At 39.5% G+C, this 21,996-nt stretch overlaps 1 protein-coding gene across 1 annotated transcript in view; it reads left to right on the top strand.

The window, feature by feature from the left end:
- The window catches only part of LOC124213348 (Myosin heavy chain-like), an 85,379-nt gene that overhangs the window by 5,814 nt on the left and 57,569 nt on the right, over positions 1–21,996 (top strand). The window contains exon 3 of the mRNA XM_046614589.2: positions 13,335–13,469. Within this exon, the coding sequence (XP_046470545.1) occupies positions 13,335–13,469 (135 nt within the window). The remainder of the gene's footprint in view (positions 1–13,334; positions 13,470–21,996) is intronic.

Here is a 21,996-nt window from a genome sequence, read left to right as displayed (position 1 = left end):
AATGTCTGTTGGAAGTTAATCTGTAATAGAAACTACTGAAATTTTTAGTGTCTGATCTGAGATTGACACTGTTTTTGTCACCAACAATGTTGCACATTTCTAGAATCAATTTTTTCGGATAATCTTTTTCGCGGTACATGATACTAACATTCTCGTAAATAAAATTATGATCAATTAACGCAACTATGCGGTATCGTAACATCGATTACTAACCACACCATTGTCACGCAAACAATTTATGATAGGAACTAGATACCTATATTATCTTAGACGTAATAAAAGACATTGAGATAAAGTAGGCCTCGCACAAGGGCGACTTTATGCTAGTCATTTTACATAAAATAAATTATAGGAAATAGCCCAAGGTCATAATGATCATAAGTACTGTGAAGGAACGATGGTGCATTTGCTTTTCCTCTATAAATTCTTTTCTCATCGCTCGCTCAGGGTATAAAATACATAATCTCATCAGAGATGTGTGAATCGAGATTCTCCAAAGAACATTCACCAAAAAATAATAAAACAGTTGTTTTGTGATGAATGTCTTGACAGTTTTCCCCTGCATTTTATGCAGCCATTAGTTTTCAATAATATACGACAAAGGTAGAAATAAATTAACAAATAAAACTTTTCTTCAATGGCAATAAGTACGGCATAACGAGTATGGAGTAGTTCGTAGATATTCTATTTTCAATGTTTGAGATGATCCACTTGTCGTTTTACACTCGATACATGCCACCCATCCAGTGACACACGGCTGTGTCCAACCTGATACCAACCTATCGGAAACAACAAACTCATGTCTGCTGTTGTTATATGTATATCTTATGACGAGTGCAGTTTGCTTTGGATGATGCATGTATACATACACTGTGACTATACCTGAATTACATCACACAGCAGAGCTTGTCGCAACGAGAAAACGTAAGGCATCAGGGACAGAATCCGATTAGCTGTAGCGCGATAGGCTTATCTCGTTTGAACTTCTTGTCCACACCACATATCCTGGTTATCTAACCACTATCTTACTTCTCTTATCATCGCGGAAAAGCTTTCCGACCGGGTTTGCAATTCCAATGGAAGATTCTATCGCAATATACTCTCTGGAATATTCCGTTAGATTAGAATGAAAATTTTTACCAATTTTTTCATTCAGATCACGTTATACCTATGTGGATACTCAAACAAATTGGTTGTTCAGGTAGCTCAGAGTGTGGCCTCAGACTGAAAAACTTTGTTGGTGAATTCCGACTTTCAATGTATTCACAATGAAAGATGAAAATGCTTGTGGAGGATACGAACATTCATTGTCGGGAGGCATTCCTAAAGCTTTTGTTCCACCTGGTACTGTCTGCCGTTTTATACTACGCAGACGCTGTTTCAAATCAGGATGAAAGAACCTGTATTTCTTTGGGTATATTCAAGCTTGCTCCAACCAGTGAAAGATTGCGAATCTTAAAAGTCCTTTGGTTACTTTGTAATTAGTCAGGAAAAGGTCGAAAATTTTCGTCGGTCCTATTACTTTTGGCTGAATAACTGATAATGGGAGAATTTCAGCCAGAGCGGGGAATGGCTCGCATCGATCTCTGTACTGTTGGCAGTCTTAGTTTTCTCTGCCAGCCGGCGAGGTAGAAGCCACGCCCACACCATGACACTTCCTAATATCAAACGACTTGGTACAGTGCTGAAGGAATCAATGTGCATGTTGTCTCAGTTTTACGATTTGTTTTCGAAGCAGACCTTCGACGTTGAATTTCAATTTCTGAGTTTTCACTTTCATTTCAACGTTCGACACCGTAATCGGAATTCGATTGAAATTATTGATACCGGTAGAAGGTTTAAAACAAGCTCAAAGTTTCCGAAGTATTCGTAATTGTCACGCACAACGAGCATCTCACTAGATAAAGATTTAAAACAACTAAAATTGATACAACATTTGAATCCGGCTGAACAGACTTTCTAATGCGAAAATTCAATTTCGAAACGATATCTTTTGGTGATCAGTTAAATCTGTCTATATTCCAATAAGTGATTAACGATTGCATTGGATTGAATCCAGACTTCACCGTAATATCAGCGATAAGTACACGTAGACCGCGCATTTCTGTGGCTTTTGACATCGTATTATCGTGGCTAGAGTAGTCATAGCAAAACTTGACCTGAACTTAATGGGTATCAAAAATAGCAAGTCTGACATTCAATATCGGTACGATATATCATATATGTAATTATTTTACCAAATAATTCTGTGTATGGAGCAGGAGTGTAAAAAAGATATCACACGAGTAAAGTGGAATAAATATGTGAATGACTACGGAATTATCACCCAGTGGCCAATTGTGGAACCTGCTGTTAGACTAGAACAATCAAATGCGGAGGACTTGAGAAAATTCTCGGAATCTTTTATTACGGATAGAAGTAGATTAATGCCAATTCGAATGAAGACAAGTAGCAACCAATAGAAAGAGACAGACCTTGGACTTTATTCGCGGATTCACGTAGATTTAAATCGTTGTGGTATTCAAATACAGACTGATGGATGAGAAAATCAGCTATCCCAGATGTAACAAACTTATTCCGAAATGAGTTAAAATTTTTATCAGATTGAAATCGCGCTACAATTCCTACTAATACTATAAATGCGAAAGTGTGATTGTTGGTTTGTCTTTATTTCACGCAGCAACGGAGTAACGAATCAACGTGATTTTTTTCGTAGACATAGTTTATAGACCGAAGGGTGACATAGGCTATACAAGTTATGTAAAATGGGTTCCATTATTTTACAAAACCGATAAAAATATGATAAATATGTTCACTTTTCACATGGAACGTAAACTGTGCGCTTGAAAATTCTGACCGTCGCCGCGAGATGGCGGTTGTAGCCCGCCTACCTTACCATCTCAGCTGTTTTAATAATACATCCACCAGATGGCTTTCGTTTCTCGCGATTAAATGACACTCCTTCGAGTATGTAAACGCCTCGCGATGGAAAACGGGTTCCGATCAATAACAATTAAATCCAACATTTCGTTTTGGCGATTAATATTGTAATACCGCTGCATTCATGTTACGTATACAAAATTTCATCTACTATACATTTCGGTACACGCTTCTTTACATTTTTTTCTCCGTACCTCGCATAGTGAGGCTCGGAGCGAGCAAAGCGAGTGATAACCGGTGTTGGCTCTCCAAGGAGCGAGTTCTTAGTTCAAACACAAAGAAATGGATTGAAACTGAATCCGTGGACAGATGTATTCAAAACAATAAAACATTCGAATCGGGTCGATCTCTTCGCATCATGCAATCCGGTTTCTTGTGAAATCCGGATCGGTAGACACCATAACGAGTTAGTTTTAGTACGTTTCGATCTCTTTACGATTACGGAGATATGACAACGGTATTCTAGTACGGCACTATTTCAGTGTGTTCTGTCTGTCAGCTAGCTGCCTCTAAATTATCCCAACACGCGCGTACGTCCAATAGTGTGGTTATAACGCGGTTGATGCACTTGAGGCAAAAAAGCGAGTAAAGGGGATCGCGTATCGTCGTGGATGGCGCCAGGCGTGAAGAGGAGGGTCTTACACAAAGTGCACTGGCGCTGGGCGATGCGAATAGCGAAGATCAACGGATTAGCAGATGTGCGAGGAATTAGGCTGCTCGCGTTTGTCGGGGTGGGTGCGATGTGTCACCGCGTTTGATCGAATTTCTGTATGCCAAGTGCCGATGAGTCGTCGCTGGACGCTAAGCTTGCGATATTTCTTACTTGTTGCACCCTAAGCAAAACTAACCATCAAAGTCCGAGGGCACATTTGCTCAAAGAAATCATGAATTTAACGGGTTGGAAATGAAATTGCGAATCAATCTTTTTGAAGCCTTGAGAAATCACTCGAGATAAATGAAATCATGGGAAATCATTGCGAGTAAGTTGAAATCACTCACAATGATAGCGCTGAAGAAATTGTACGGCAAGCGGTGGTAATCATGGAAATCGTTGTAATTCTTACGGTGAATATCAAATGGTTTAAATTCATTAGCATTTTGTTGATTTCTATCTTAGCTTTAGTTACTTTCCAGTTACCAAGTGAATTGCAAGGATATTTATTGTGATTACTTGCAATTTTAACCAATTCGGAAACCATTGGGAATCTTGAACGCTTGTAAAACATTAGAAATCAGTTGGTACACTAAAAAATCAACTAAATACACGTCAGAAGGTCAATATTAACGGAAATAATTCGAAATCAGTGTTAACGAATTAGAACCACTTAATTGATTTCCAAGTGAATGGTCCATTGCCAACGAAAAAACTGCATGTTTTCTAAGCTCTGTTGCGTTCATTCTTTATGGCTCATAATGATCAACTGCATTTCACGCTCGACATGCCAGTCATTTGAAACAGCTTCAGTTCACTTCGTCAAGTGGGATTCTTGCAACGGTGTTTAAGTGCTGTTGCAAACAATCTCAAAGGCCGCTACAAGTTCAATGGCCAATTGGTTGACCAAGTTAAAAACCGGAGCTCTGAAAAAATTACGCTCACTCTCTCTCTCTTTCTCTTGCTCTCTCATTCTCACTTTTGCATTTTTTTTTAAATTCCGATAAACGACTTGCACTATCTGTTACTTTCACTGCAGCCTCACGTTATTGCTGGATTGGCGCCAGAAAGAGATATGGAAAGAAAATGTAAAGTATACTTGATAATATTCGTTTATAATCGAACATTGTCCGGTGCAAATTAAAGATAAAACTTGAGTTGAGAATAGAGTAGGTTGTTTTTACTTTGTAGATCTTTGATGGTTTCACCATTCATGCACGGATCTGGCTATCTCTTCCTGAACTTCCATTCAAAGTGCGTCGCCTTTCCACGATTACCGGAAGGTGAATAGAAATAAATCTTATTTTTTACGCGGGGCTCCAGTACTTGTATAATGCAGACATAGTCGGACAGGCGTGAAAAAACTCCTTTGAAACGAACTTTAAAAGAAGGACGCACTTTGATAACGATCTTCAGCATTTCCTAGTGTCGTGTATATTTATTCAAGACATTTGACAGAGAATAAAGAACGCCGCGGTGATGAAAATGTGCAGCTTCTTTCAACTCGCTTCAAATTTTCCCCGCCTCTCGTCACGTGCAACAGGTCAAAGGGCATGTCACAGTCACCTTAGATCAGTGAAACGGTAAAAATGAATCGCGGGTAGCGCAACGTAATAAAATGTTTATTCAGACTAGACTTAGCCGTTAGCTAGCCAGCCAGTAGGAAATGCACTCGCGTATACCAACTTCGAATGAAATAAATAGTAGGCGTTGATTATAGCGGACACGCGCACTCTGCGCTCACATATAAATTATAATCGTGAGCAACGGTAAGCCGCGACGCGACTCGGTTAACTTCGACGCTGTATTACAATTGTCATCCTCGTAGTTACCATCATGATCACCGTCTTCGCAATTGTAATCACGATCATCGTGCGATCTTCCGCTTTTTAATTCCGTTCACGAAATAATTGTATACCTCTTAGTTTTTACGTTACACTGCATCATACGGCGTGGGGGAAGTTACGAAATGCACGTATGGCATAACTTGACGTGGCGTCCGTTTAACCAGCTTCCGGTTTCCTGCAAACGGTGTTTACAGTTAACACAACCCGATAGCCTGTCCTCTTACCCAGCCCATTACAGAGGCGTGGATACGCGTACCCGTAACGTGGATTATGCGTGTATCATATAACTTTGAACATTCGTACACCTGTACCGAGATGAATTTCTACCTGCGGTGGTTACTAAATTGTAAAATTGGCTGGTATGGGTTGCTACACGTATACATAAACAACTTTTGTGCTCAATTCGAAAATTCAGCATCAGATAGTGTTAAATGGATACAAAGTTATAGACCATGGAAGTCCACACCGAAACTTCTCTCACAATTTATAGGCCGTAATCATTCTCATTTTTTAAAACGTTATTTTTTTTTTCTACTACACATGAAAATGAGTTTCGTATTTGTAATCAGAAAATCTAGTACGTATTACAATTTTTTTTTTTATCACCGGTACTCGTAATTTATTTTAGTCTTACCATGATTCAATTTTAGTCTTACTTGATTCAATTTTTTCGAAATCACCAATTGTTCGAATTTATATCTTTCAACAATTATATTCTCGTAATTAACGATATGCACATCCGCATGTCAATTATTAGACGGCTTGTTCGTCTTATTTGGCTTCCCATCGGAAGCAAGAATCCAAAAATGTAAACATTCTCCATCTACATACATTCTTACATATACGAGTATAGTGCTTGAAGAGAAGAAAAATTCATATTCAGACAGACTTGATGTTGCAATAACTAGGAAATGTATTCAAGGACAACTATAATCATACTAAATAATTACTAGTATCATATTTGTTTTTAATCCCAACAATATTTAAACAGTTATCGTAACAATACTGATTTGACTAGATTTTTCCAGTAACTATGTAAAACATAATTTTTCTCGTCGTCGGTACGCTTGATCACCCGCCTGTTACGTCACCTGCGCGGCTACGTCTATGCACAACAAAAGTGAACAGTACGTTGGATTCGTCATGTGTGAGAGAACATTGTTGGCCCCATTATTTCATAGGTGTGGCAAGTTTACAGATAGGCGACGTTTCAAGGTTTACTGGAGACCCGGAACATCTTGTACCCTCCGTCTCGTGTACTATGTATAGTGTAGTGTAAAAAATGAAAGAGGCAACTCAGTGACTAAGCCTGTGCTTTTCTGCAATACAAACACTCTAACCTCATCTTCTGATACTTCTATAGTTGGCGAGTGAGTTGGATCCTTTTTTTTTTTTTTTTTTTTTGAAGTGAACGTTTCAAAGCACAAAATCCTATGTCCACTGAGAGAAATTTTTAGTTCCGGTTACCGCTCAGTCCTTAACTATTTTCATTTTTTAACCACAATCGAAAAATATAGTTCTAGGTAGAAAATGTAAATTAGTTTTCTAGCTGTTACAGGAAAGTCTGGTATCCGTTACTATTCTTTCTTTAAATATAAATTTTAAATTTAATGCTCGTGCAACGATAAATTGACGTTAAAGCCTTATTTAACTAAAAAAGTAGAGTAAACCTAACAAACTGATTTTGCGTTGCAATTGCCAAAAAAGGATCGACGATAGCGCAAAATCGTTACGCGTACCTCGTTTTTCGTAATTCCAACAATATTGAAACAGTTTTTATAACCGTACCTGTTTCACTGAATTTTTCTAGTTAGTGTAACAAATGCAATTTTTCTTCGCGATACAACTCTAATCTTCTAGAGACTTATTATTCGAAGCAATAACTCATGCTCCATTTCACGTGTATAATTAGTTATACGGCATTAATATGATATCAGCATTTGTTTACAGTTATATATATATATATATATATATATGTATATATATGAACGGAACGGTCAGAACACTTCGGTTATTTATACGTATCATTTTTGACCCGTCCAAGTTTATATAAACGTTCGTGAGTCAGCTGAGCTATACTCGGTGCTGCAGACACGCGTGAGTTTGGGCACGCACATGCGTGTAAAACGTATGTATATACGATTCACACGTGCGCAGTGACACGTCTGTTTATGTATATAGCATATATAGCGATTCGTGGCAATGAACCATAGGGTGTGCTGGCTGGCTTTATGAGGACAAAAGTAGCTCTCGATAGCGAGTCATTTGCGAAATTCTACGATGCGCAAAATTCACAAGTTCTCGCAGCCAGTTTTGTACGATTCCAAGGTATCTTGAATTCTGTCGAGTGATATTGTTTTCTTGTCTTTGTACGCTGCTCTTCTTAGAAAAGACTGGGTGGTGCAAGAATCCACAAGACGAAGTTCATCAGAGTCAATGTTTTTTAGGTTAAAGAGAAAACGGAGCAAATAAAGACGCTCGATTAATAATAATTGTTTTGTTCTCTGTACGCGATACTCCGATGAGTGTATAAATTCTGTAAATAATAGCTCAGTATCGGTTGCAATGGGTTATTCCATGCGCGTCACACGACATTCTACCAACCAACCAGATCACCTTCCGACATCTGACATCGTATAACTAACTATCCTATACACAACAGACACGCGCTGAATAATACCCGCAGAATGATTGATCTAGTTTTGCAATACGCTCCAGTATTCGGTCATGTCAAGGTACGTCATACGAATGAAGAATAATTGAGCAATACAAATTCTAACCCATAGGTCAATCTTTAGAATGGACTGCATGCTCTATGCCTTACATTTCTTCGTACAGATTGACAATATGCGTTTAATTATAGAGAGACAACGGACTCTCGAATACAGCGTCAAATTTTTACTTAAAATTTTTCATTGACAAGTGTTCGTCAGTACACCGGAAGCATCATATTGGACAGAATGAGATTCGTTGTAGGAAATATAAAATTGTTGTAAAATGGGTATCGTTACAACAACGATTCGGATATCGTTGCAATTGAAGAAAAATTTGGTACAACTAAGTATTTATAAGTATAATTTTAACCGTCAATGCTACATTTTTTGGTTATTGCAACACAAATCTGTTTCCTTTATGTACTAAATTTTATTACTCAAGTAAGCCTTCAAGATTCTTACGTATTACGGTATCTTTTTCCGCGCATAACTATCAACTGTTCTCCAAAATAATTTGGTACTAAACGCAGAATTGATTGCTAGCACGAATATGCGAGGGAAAATTGTAATGAAGTCGATCTTTTGCCAGAATTTTAATGCCAACTAGACTACGAGGCATATTTATATCCGGGGATTGCGTAAGAGATTTTTCAACAATATAAATTTTCTTCACGCGCGCCCGAGAAAGGGGGGAACGCTTTGGCGTTTGAGAACTGCTTGCAAATCGTTGCATCGAAACATCCAAGGTTATTCAATATTGCACGCATACTTTCCAGTGCAAGTCGCGACTTGACGTTCGGAATGCGGATACTTGGTGTCAGTGTAATATCGGTTAATCGTAGATTTCTCCGTACAATAATACCAGGCAGTTTTTTTCACTCCTCGTTTTTTTTTTTTTTTTTTTTTTTTAGCTCCGATTTTACTCTTATTAGATGACTCTTATTAACTCATGAAAAGCTGGACAAAACCTATTTTTTCAACTTTCTTTTACGAAATTTGTGATATGTTACACGAGTTTGTACTGTATCGTCAGTATCACAGGTAACATCTGTTTTTCAAAAATAATTAGCTCAAACTTAATAAGAACGTCGTAAAATTACGCGAAGTTAGTGGATTTTCATAAAAATTTATATTTTCAACGAATGACAATATTAAATCATATCTATTTCAAACAACACCATAAGAATAACTGATCTGACTTTATGAAATATTACGTGGAATAGTGAAGAATTTTCATTCAATTTTTACTCCAACTTTTATGTCATTCGAAATATTACAGTTTTAGCGAAATACTTATCATACCTACTACAATTTATAATGCGTTATTCAGTCGCTATTAAAAAAAACTCGGACATTGGTGAAGTAGAAGGACTTTGAAATTACCAAAACACAGTTTGTAAAAATAGGCTAATCTTTTTCCGTTCTTCATTATTATTATAGATGCAACAGGTGTCCAGAGAGCAAGAAATTTTGGACTTGAAAAACCGATACAAGTGAGAGAATTTACAAAACAAAATAAATGCCTAGCATTATTACCAGTATAAAAACCCGCCAAACACACACCCGCGCGTAAAAAAAAATTACCCATGGACGTAGCGAGTGTGGGGCAAGATTGCATTCGCAAAGTGTAGAATATTTGGCGGGAGCTTAATGATCAGGAAAGATTGTCAGATCATACTATTCACGGAATGAGTAAATTGCAGTGAAATAAAAATACATGAAAACCCGAGACTCCAGAAAAAAAGCCGGATGGCCACAATGGTTAACGACCTGTGGCACGTTCCACTGATTGTCAGTTTTACCGTACGAAGACGAGCAATCAAATACAAGCAAATAGAAGCTTAGTTGTGTTGAGTGATGATGCATAATCCCGGGGAGAAACGGCACACGATAATATTCGAAGTTTGACGATGGAAAAATGAGATCACGTCGCGTCGTTATGGCAGCAGGGCAGGAAAAGAGCACAGAAATGGGGAACCACGGTGCCTACTCTCGAAGCTTGGTGGCAGCACCATCGTTGGTTCGAAATTCAAATTCAAGCATACAATATTACGTTGAAATTCATTTTCCTTTATAGAAGATCTTTTTTCTTTACTTGGAGAAAAGCGCCATGGCAAATGAACCAGTTTAAATTCTTCAATCCCTCAAACAAAATACTTTGTGATTTTGGAATACCGGAATTTCGCGGCAAAGTAGACCAACGATTGTGCTCTACTTGCAATCAGCTTGACAACTGTGGTCCCCCATTCCTGGATTATTCCCGCGTTTATCCACAAGGAGGAGGGATCGATGATTCCTGCCGCGTAATAAAGACGTCCTGGCAAGGACCTCGCGGCACTTCTATGGAGGGTAGAAGTAAGGAGGACTGTCTCCGTGTATGTAAAGTGTCCGTAAAGCAGAGGCAAATTAAGATGGCGTTGCTGCAGCAAAAGTTCCACAAATCGCCAATCAGATTCATCCCGATTGAACCCTGATTGCTAGGCGCCAATCAGATTGGTACTACCAACAAGAAATTATTGCTTATGAGCGCCATTGTGGTCACTTTTTGAACCCCTATTAACTAATTTTGGCGGACACTATTTCAGTTGATACTTGTAGATGAAACAAAACACACTCATATTTCGAAATCTTAGTTCCTTGAACAATCATTGTAAAATTTTAATAGAATAGAGATTTTTTTCTCCAATGTTTTGTTACGATAACATTACTAACTCGAAGCTCGTAGATAATCGAACGTCGCGACGACGCTCGAGAGTTGAATTTGTTGATCCAAGATCACATTGTGACATAACTGAAATTGGAGAACTGAGAAAACTTGTCAACGGTAATCGGACACGTTACGTTCATTTTCTTTACTACCAGCGTCGCTAGTTTTCTTTTCGCACCGAAGCGAATTCAGCATAATAAATACGTGTGAAGTAAGCCAATAGGGTATTACAATGAATTTTATTTCAAGTAAACAAATTCCTAGCCTGTATTTGAAAGTTCGCACAACTTGACTAGGATATTTGAAATATTCAAACTGTCGCCTTATACTTCCTCCACTGTCTTCGGTGCATACGGAACACCAGTGCCATCTTATTTTGGGCAGCTATTTGTTTACATGGAGTTTGGTCTCCTTTTCTAGTCTCCATGCAAGATTACATCGACGTAGAATACGAATGCCCACGAGGGTAGGAAATCTGTCTCGCCGTAAAAGGAGACAGAACGCATCTGTGGCCAATATATATCTTTTATTTTTTTACCTACAGGAACGTAGAAAGTTATTGGTAGGTGAATGAGCGCAATTTATGCTCAAAAATCACTACAATTTGCATGAATCGATACAGCCAGAACGGAAGAAGAAGAATTCGCATGGGCTTTGAGTTTCGGGCACAGTGGAAGAAGGAAGGTGATGTCACGACCTATTTCTCTGGGCACAGTGCTTTGATATACGGTTGCTACTTTCCAGAAAATCCGTAGTACTAGAGTCGAATGTAGTAAATCAAGTGTGGGCTAACGAATCCTATGTACTTATGGTTTCGGCGAAGGTCTCGATATCGCTTTTTGCATAGATATGTTCTTTATACGCATGAATAGTACTTGTAGCGTTTTTGACCAGGAACACTTCATTATTCCAATTGCAACGAAATTCGTATTACGTGCGATGGAATTCCGAAATTGCTTAGACTATAGTAAGTTTGGAGGCAGTCAGCGTAAAATGACATAGTCGCTGACACTTTGCAATTGGTATCGGCCGGCAAGAAATGATACAAGAACTCGTATTACACATTCGTAGAATATATTCAGTCCGAACTCTACGAAGTACTACGGTATTTATTTTATCTTTGAAAAATAATAGCGTAGTGTAGCAATAATTCTGCAACGATAACGACAAGACTTTCATTGGTGTTCCATCCTTAGCTCATGTATAAAAATAACTTTACTAGATATACTAATGGTATTATACATATACAGCCGCATTGTACAAAACAAATATTATTGGCAAAACTTGCAAAAAAGTAGAATTCTGTACACACGCGGAAAAAACTTTTATTACTTGCAGGTATTGGAAAATTCTAGTTAAATTGGAACAGTCCAAAACGTTTTAAATATTATTAGAATTACTGGAAAGTGTGGTACAAGTAACTATTTAGTGCGATTACAATTGTAAATGCTACATTTTCTGGTTATTGCAACGTTAAATCTGTATATTCAGTTAATTAATACTTTTATCATGAATTTCTTAATCCGAGTTCTTCAGTTGGAAAAAAAAAAATGCTGAGTAAAGTTCTTATAATTTACTCGCGTTAAATTTGTGATTTAACAATGATCCAATTGTCTATCGAAAATTCATTTACAAATAAAACGAGCTATTTTTCGGTAAAAAATGATTGAATTAAGATATTTTTCTGAACTTGTTAGCACAATGAAACGTTCAAGATTAAATTAAAATTCAGCGGTTCAAAATTTTTCCCGCCATGTAATACAAGAAGTTTTTCAATTGTATGTAAGTAAGGTAGCTTCGATAACACTGTCAACTTTTTCCTGAGCGGGTTTTTCTTCTAATCAATTTTTTGACTTGGCTGTACGTTCCATACATTCTTAATCCTGTTTTTCCCATAATTCGATCTGCTCTAAGTATCATTCATTACCTGCTTCCACCCTAACCCTCTTCGCATCCATTTATCTATGTAACTATGTACACTTAAGTTGAGATCCGTACACCGCGCGATCTCGCGTAGGTGTGTCAGTAATTCAATTTGTCAATTGAAATCAATTGTACTAATTGGCGAGCAAAGATTGCGAGCATACGAAACAGTCTGCCAGCCAGAACTCACACACATCTCATTAGAGGCACTAAACAACCATAAGTTTGCGCAACGATACCTTCTGACGGAAAGTTCTTTGTTAACGATATCTTGAGAAACTCGCATCCTTCACTCGATCATTGTGATTCTACATCTGTTTTACCATCACGACATATAATCGCAAAATTTACCACATGCGATCATCGAACATGAGAAAATTGGTGCTTTTGATACAGGATCCTGAATCCTCTGAATCGATTACTCAAAGTAAATTCTCGATTTCGCTTACAGTCGTAAACGAATGAACGCCAGCACGAGTGATTATTGGTACATGCATCGATCAATTACTCATTGTCAGAGCTGCCCCAAAATTTCTCATTGTCTGTTACAGGTGCAACCTGTCGCCGAATTATCCGAGCTGTCACGACGAGGGGGTAGCGATGGAACTCACGTCGTACTCGCCCCAGCAAATATCCAGGGTGGCACGCTGCGACGATCAGGGAGTTTACGATTTCACCAGAATACGGTGAGTTTTCCACGGCCAACTTTTTCTCCTCAATCCTCCGTTCAACATTTTGTATCGACCTTAGTCTTATTTTAGGGTGACAAATATTTCGAAATTAATATAAAAAGTTGAGATAAGGTATATTTTAGATTTAAACCTCGATCGAAGATATCGAATTTTTAAAATGGCAGCATGGAAGAACTTTAATTTTTGCCTGAAATGCTGATCTATCAAGTTGAACCGGTGCCCCTAAGAACGGACCGATCAGTTCCACTTGCATAATCTTAATCGGGTTGGATCAGGTTATAGTGAGATACTTACTAGGCACGAAGTCTGGCGACGTAGTAAAGAACGCCTCTTGAGAAGCACGTGACCTTTTGATAGGAACTCGAAAGTTCGTCCAACCACTGGCTGAGTTCGCTTCTAAGATATTAAAGGTACTCCGAGGTATCACGAAAATAAAAGAGAACAGGCATCGTGCCGTTCGGAATAGAAACCCTTCAAGTGAATCCAGTGAGCCTTAGAATGAGGATTGAGGACTAGCTTTGCTTCGGTTCAATGACACCCCTCAAACTTGGCGATATAAAAATTTGGACTACCCGGTTTTAACGTTAATCTGATTGACTAAATTTTTGTCCGCACCGGGAGTTTTCGCCCCAATATCTAATAGTGGTAGAAAATATAGTGGAGTACCCTTTAAACTATAGTATGGCAGTCAAATTTCTGTTACAACGTCAGGAAGATTTTTCATCTAAGTTGGGTCGTTCAACTGTCACAGAAATCGTGAATGCCAGAATAACAATAGTCGCGGATTTGTTAGAGAAAGTTAGAACGCTTATTTTAACCCGTAATTTACTGTTCTGTGGGAGGCAACAATGCTTGACTACAACATATATGTTTATGCATATTACATTTCTAAATGCCGCGGACATCACTTAAAGCAGATGACGATGAAGTAAGGTGAATATGAAGTACTCTCCGATCATCACGAGTCAGTCTTAAGTCTTTATAAGTACTTCAGTCTGAAAGTTCGAGTTGGGTTAACTTCGTTTGTGTAATTTCGTACAGGCTTGCAAAACTTTGTAAGTAATTGATACACGAATTAAAGATTAGCAATCAGATTGCGGAGTTTCCTGCGTCTCATATGTATAGCCGGAGGAAACCATATCCGTACGTTGTGCGGAAGTCGTACCTGTGAACGTCATATATCGAGTGACTGACTGACACTGATCGTTGTTTAACATTCCTGGATGTATCTAAGCTTGAACAGTATTCAGATCCAAGACATTGCAGGTGCACGTACTTGATTAGTTGGGATCGGTTACATGCTGCTGTATTTAAGAGTATGCGCTTATGGTTCCTAGAAGCTTAAATTATACCGAACTGTAAATTTCTCTTTAGAAGAATTTATGTCGGTGGCAACGGCATGAGTCACGATTCGAGCCGTGCGTGACTCTAAAACGGCAAATACCGCAAACGGAATTATTTTCCCTCTTCAGTTCTAACTGAATGAAACAAACCCGCAGACTTCCAGTAACACGAATATCAAACAAACAAGTTCAGTCTTTATTTACTTAGCTGCAGACAAGCTGCATCTTGTAAAGAGTCCGTATGTGCATACGTGCATACAGAATTAGTGATTTGGTAATATATGTAGGTATGTCGTCGAAACTACGCGTGGTACGCAGCTAATCGACCGTCACGAGATTAAAATATTTCGACGGTGATAAATGTCAAAGAGAAATCATAAGTCGCTGGCAATGAGTCATGGATTCGATTGCGCGTCCGCTGTGTTAGAAATATCATGATTGTATCGCTGGGGACTAAATTCACTAACTATCGGCAGCTAATGCATACCTTCTTCGCAGTTTAAAGTTCTCGTTTACCGTGGCAAACTAATAGTGCAAGTATTTTACGCAATGATACAAACTATCGTTACGTCAGAAGAATGCCTGACGAGAATTCTTGCATAGCTCTGTCGAAGAGTTGTAGAAAGTTGAATGGAGTGCCAACAGCACTCGAAATAACCAACGTAACTCGGAACTCTTTATCGGCTGCGTTCTCTACATCGGTCGGTAATTCAGACTCATCGTGCTTCATCGATATTTGAAGATCAGTTGAACAAGTTAATATCATCTTACCTACTGATGGAAGTAAGAACCATCAGTCGGTAAGTGCTTATCATCAAATACACGTCACTTACATTTTCTCTGTTTTTCTTTATTTTTTAACTCCGCGACAGAAAAACAGTCGTTGCGGCATCCCTATAAGTATATAATCGTCACACGAATTCTGATTGTAGATAAAGTAATGTGATTATCGTCACATGATCGCCCCTTCGGTTCAGGTATCGAATGGTTCAGGGGAGGTATGTGGGTCAGCCACAGTACGGCTTCCGGTCTTTTCGTAAATGTTGAAACTTAATCCCAGCCTAGAACTGTAAAGCGTAAACTTTTCCTTCGTTTTTTTTTTTTTGCTTGCTCTCTTACCCGAGAACAAGTGAATACATCAAAAAGCACAAAGTCGATACTAATTTTCCCAATATCCCGGATGTACCGCAATAAATGCACCCACATTTTTTCCTTCGATCATAGATTGCACGAGTCTTATTGTACTTCCGGTTCTTGCGCGTGTTTCATATTTGGCAACGTTCGCACGGAGAATAATATTGTTCGTTGAATTTACGTACGGGTTACATTGCGTAAAAAATACTGCAGGCGGGGAGTGCCACGCACGTGCAGCAGCGCACAGTAGGTTCGACTGGCTACTTCTATATGTGGAAACGTAATGCGTCCGTGTCGGCCATGTTGCCTTCTTTGGTTATGAGTGTTTTCATGTTTATCTACCGATTCAGTTCCTCATACCTTATTCTATCGTTCAATCCGCATGACTAAACACACTGGTATAAATTTCTCCGTATTATTGAATTTTATTTCAAAGACGGCGAGTTTTAAACATTTTATGAATTTGAATTTTGCAATTCGCTTCATACGGTCGAAGGTCAAGTCGTTGATCCACTTAGTGTACGACCTGCCCCCGATGCTAATCCGTGAATCATCAAATATATGCTGTAAGAATAGCTTTCGATTCACCCGCCAACTTCACATTGATCCTTTTCGGGTCCGGTTTTACTTTTCTTCGGGAGGTCACGTGGGTTGGATCTGCTTCGTAAATAATACGGGGTTCATCGAGTCCCGGTTTAGCCCGTAGGAATTGACAAGTTGTTTATGAATCGCTTGTATATTTATGTTAGCAGATAACGTCTCCGATCGTTAATTATATTACCACATGGCCCGCATAGATTCAACAGTCACTGTATAAATCAAACCGTCAAATTGGGTCCGCATATAATACACGTAACTAGCTGAGATGGATTACCCTGTGAGTTGTTTTTTTTTTCTTTTTTCACTTTCGAAAAGTGTGACACGCGTGTCACATCATGCTCCTTCATTAAATATCGTCCCGCGAATTGTACGAGGTGCATACGCAAGCTCGGCAAAGATGCTGGGAGTGGCTATAAAAACTAATCGCCAAGGTAAATGATACATAAGCATATAATACCCGGACGTGCTAGCAACAAAATCACGGATTATTGTACGCTGATGTAATCAGCATATTCGCTTGTATTCTTAGGAGGTTAAATTTTCTAAGAACCGAAACCCACCGCGGCTGAAAATGTCTGTAATAAACTAGCTGTGCTGGAAATTCCTGTTTAGGAAATTATCAATTTACGTTCAGATCTGCGGCTTTGCGAAACCGCCCATTATTTTTAGACCGTGCACTCTGGCAGCGGTGCAAAAAAAAGAAAAAAAGAAATAAATAAATGAATAAAAACAAAAAATAAAATAAAAAATAAAACTCAACGATGGTTGGAAATTTTTTCGGTACCGTAGGCTACTCAATGAAGCGGAGGGAAAAAAGAGATAAAAACGGAGAGACAAATTAGGAGCGAGAAAGAGCCTCGCCCACTCGAACTACTAGGACATCGTCATAGTTGTCTGCTCGAATGGCGTCCCACGTGCAATGGCTTCAGCTGGTCCTTGTGTCCCCGACATCGATCTCTGACCACTGCACAGCGCCCACCTTTTTCTCTCCTCTCTTTGCTTTCTTTTTATATCTGTGAATAGCGAACGTTAAAGTGCAGAATCACTCACGCGGTTGGACTCGGGGAGTTTGATTGAAAAAAACAACTGCTCTCCTCGAGACTCGAGCAATTTTGCACTACCCATTTTTTGCATTCTCCATTGACTGTAGATCGAATTTCTTTGTGAGCAGTTGGCACTCTTCAGCTATTTAGATGCGCTGTATGGAAGGGTAGAATCATAAGTGGCCGATGCACGCTCTCGCTCACCTTGTTTGGAATTGCACCAAGTGCACGAGTCCCAACTCAACCAGTTATTTCCCCTATGGTGTATCGGCAAACGCGTATGTATAACCAACCGTAGAAGTATGCATCGTTCTCGAGTTGTAATTTCTGCCCTGGATACATGACTCACGAAGTAATGCATTCGGCATCATATGAGAAGTAGGAAAGCGACCCGAATGACAGATGGCTCACTGTAGCGTGCAACGTGGCTTGCGGAAGCTCGACGACACGTGTTCCTCGCCTCGACCGTCTCTTACACGGTTACATACATGTCTACCACACGCCATTCAAGGGCTCTAGTCGAATCCTTTTTGTTAATTTTTAGCAAGACCTTAACAACACTTATCGGTTAGCGTCTGTTCAATAGGTCGAATCTCTTCACGCTCTTTGAAACAGGAGCTTATCACTTTCCTTTCATCCTCGAAGTCCATCCTGCTGATGAAAACATCGAATTTGACGAGAAAAAGCGTGTGCGTCATAGGCTTTCTTCAAAACGCTTACTGTCGCGTATTTTCTCTGCCGATTTTTTTTTATACTCAATTGGCTGATCCACGTGGGAGAACCAGCTCGACCATACGAAAACGAAGAGCGTTAAAAATAACCCACCGCAATCAGAGCTTCATATGCATTTCTCTAATGAGTTGGACGGTTTATTGGACATCAACATCCGTTGAACGATGAACGGTTTATCGGTGATATCGAGTATACAACAAAATTTGTAAATTGTATGAAAATTGGAATGGACTACCTGAGAAAGGTTGACCAAGTCTTAAGCCGCAGGCTGCTTCTGTAATGCAAAATTGAAGCCGACAGCTCGATCTGGATCTGAAGGCACATGGCTTAGCTTGACGCCCACCTGCACCAAATGACGTTCACAATTCTCTCTTCGATTAGAATCTCCGCGACTGCAGGAGCACGAAAGGCTTACTTGATCCTTGAACCATTTTATGCTGGTGCCAGTAGGGTGCTTTGGTCAGTAGAATAAGCGACATCGCTCCGTGAGTGTATCGCATAGCTGGCGTTCAAGACCATTGAAGAAAGTGAATATCGTGGGCGACAGGCCATTGCGGCATCTTTACAGTATTTCGCAATTGTCCTGCATGAGTGGGAATCGTTTATGACGAAGAACAATGGGTTGCGCAATTCTTGTATACGTGTGCAAAACCAGATACCTTCACTTAAACAAAACTCCACCTCGCCTAACAGGAATCTCTGAATTCGGGAATAGGAAGTGTAACCGGTCGTATAATTGTTCATAATGGGTACTATTTAATCAGTTGAACATATTAACAGAACCGCTTTCACAGTTGCTGAACTCGAGTCGTTCGTTGCCCTCGATTTTTTTTATGCACCAAGCAGTCTGCTGATGAGATACGAAATGGTCTGAGAATTGCTCAATCCAACTATATGTGTATAAAGTATACGGTAAAAGTGTAAAACCCAATAAGGAAATAATAAATTTTCAAAACTCTCTCACCAGCTTGTAATAAAATATCTACAGCTGCTTCTAGGATAGTGCCTGATTTTATTCAGCCGTTGCCCTCGATGTCTGGTCCAAAAAACAGTCTGAAATTATTGGGAAATCGCGACAGCTGAAAAGTTTAGAAAATTACCGAGACTGCCCGCTTGGATAAACATTCTTTAAAACCTTTCCCTCTGTTTTCTTTCAAACTTTTCTCTGTTCCAATTCGGGTTTCCGTAATCAAAGCTCCAGTACTGGTTCAGAAAACAAACTGCACGCGATCGCGATGAACTAATTTCTCCGATTCCGTCATCGCCGGACCTGCATCAGTGCAGGCGACTCGTTGCTCCGCTATAATTAGAGGTTTCAACCTCGTTGAAGACTCGCTTGGGTACTCGTTTAATTGCCAATTGATAATGATGACAGTGTGAAAACAAGAGGATCGCACAACGACAATAATAATTTGACTCGGTGCTACAGTCAATGAAGACGCGTTGTTCACAACGAGTTTTCGCCGAAGGTTCACAGCATCTTTATAATCGATCGTTAAGACCGAACTGATAGGGTGTTGGTGTCTTGTTCGTTGGTCACATCGGCACGGCACGCATTACAGAAACCCGAAGGCAATCATGCGTGTATACAAGAGGTTGGTTTTGGCCTTGGCGACAACGCGTGATTCGCCTCAGATAAATCGACGATCTCAGCTTTCGCTTTTTCCTTTTTTTTCGGTGCGGACCGCAGACCTGTGCTTTGTAATAACGTACACGAACATCACTCTGTAAATAATTTTCAAAGTATAAAAGCACACCGTGACTTCACCTTATTCTGACTATTCGGACGTCGATCAGAAAAAATTTTCATTTCACCCAATTCCTTGGAGTTTCTGCCGCAACGAGTCTCCTCAGATCTCCGTTACATCAAACATGCTGATACAAGAAAGTATATCGATGCCTACAGTCGTGTTACACGCTAGAGTACAATTGTTTGTTTTTCAACTACAAGGCAACGAGCAAGCTGTCCGCCTCTGATCCGTTGGCTTTCACAACTTTGGGGCGTGTTACTTATCGTGTGGTCTTTGGTACCCACCTACCAAGCAAAGGTACTGCGCCACTGCTGTGTTCCATGTGATAATTCAAGGCACGCACGCAGTGCGAAGTGGTGGAACAAATTTAATAAATTCCCGACCGCCCCTCTGCATGATCGTCAGCTCTCAATGAGATGCAAAGACAGACAACCGCGCAATCCATGACATGCGAACCCGTAGTACAAGTGAAGAGGTACTGTAATAATCCAGAACTCGTTTATCTGAATCGAGACCATTGCAGCACCCGAACACCAGGAAACTTGACGCGTGACACTGAATTAGAATTAGGAGTTGAAAAGCAGATCATGACCTGACTCAACGGAGATGGTTTCGAGATCCGTTTAATCCCGCCAATGGGGTGAGACTATTGCAAGGGACAATGGTGGCGGCACATCAGCGATTCCCAGCCTCAGCGGCCTCGGAGATTTGTGCTGTCTTACGGAGCGGCTAAGAATAGGGGTAACAATTCTTCCTGCGTCTTGTGCCTAGCAGCAGCAGCTTCCTGGATAAACTGGGAGAGGGTTCAGCGGTTATTTCGTCTGCAACGACGCGTGCGTCCGTTACTTAGAGTCATAGCCACAGTCCCGGCATCCAGCCTAGAGCTGCTTACAATTAGAAATGATTCCTGAAGTCTAATTTCGTTCAGGGGAAGAAAATGGAGGCACGAATTTCTCTCTCTCTCTCTCTCTCTTCATCTCTTGTCCTTCTCTTTCTTCGTCTTCGTCCGGAAAACCTTGACAAGGAAGTAAAAAGACGAAGATGAAAGAAAAGCGGAAAGTGCAGGAAATTTGTTTTTAAACTCAACGCACTGCGACGGGCAGGATACGTATCCGGTACCACTTGATCTTTCCTGCGAAAGATATGATGGCGTTAATGAGACGGTGTAACAAAACAAATATAACTCTAGATATTGTCAAATCAAAAAATATCCTGTAATCTTTATTGAAAAACTGAACGAAAATCTAACCTGTGTCGTAAAGGTTAGTTACAAGATCGCTTGTGCTGATGAAAAAACATTCCACATGCCAAAATCAAACTATTTTTTACACCTGGATCCATCCACCGATTTTCAGCCATCTTTTTAAGGTCAAAAATTCGTCTCGCAGAATCTTGTATATAAATTTTGGTGTACATTAATATGTGAAAATTCCCCAATGTTTACAAGAAATGGGTTAATTATTTTATCGCGTTCTCGAATTGAACCTTTTTGAATTTTTATCCCTTTTCTGATTCTTCAGATTGGTTAATCTATTTTCATATAAACTTTTAGGTTCTGCAAGAAAACACATTTTTCCGATATTCTCAGTCCTGCAGTGTATGCCAAGGGGGGAAGAATAAGTTGATTTTATTTTTTTAAATGGAAAATTGAGCATATTGGAGTATATCCCAAAATTTTTAGACTAGGATGAGAATAAGATTACAAATACATCGACATAAATATATTCTAAGGATCCCTGAAACATTGACATCGGCTTAACTGTGAACCTACTTTCATTCGATTTTAAAAATCTCAAGATAGATTCCAAAGTATCTATTTTTTCCAGAGAAATGTTGAATAAAATTATTCTCCCGTCCTTCGCTCATATAGGACTGAAAATTCCTGAGGGTCTAGCTAACCACAGATCTTATGTTCGGA

This window comes from Neodiprion pinetum, chromosome 2 (genome assembly GCF_021155775.2).
Source record: "Neodiprion pinetum isolate iyNeoPine1 chromosome 2, iyNeoPine1.2, whole genome shotgun sequence".
Classification (NCBI taxonomy): domain Eukaryota; kingdom Metazoa; phylum Arthropoda; class Insecta; order Hymenoptera; family Diprionidae; genus Neodiprion; species Neodiprion pinetum.
Note: the sequence above shows the minus strand (reverse complement) of the source record. Positions and strands in the feature narration are given on the sequence as shown.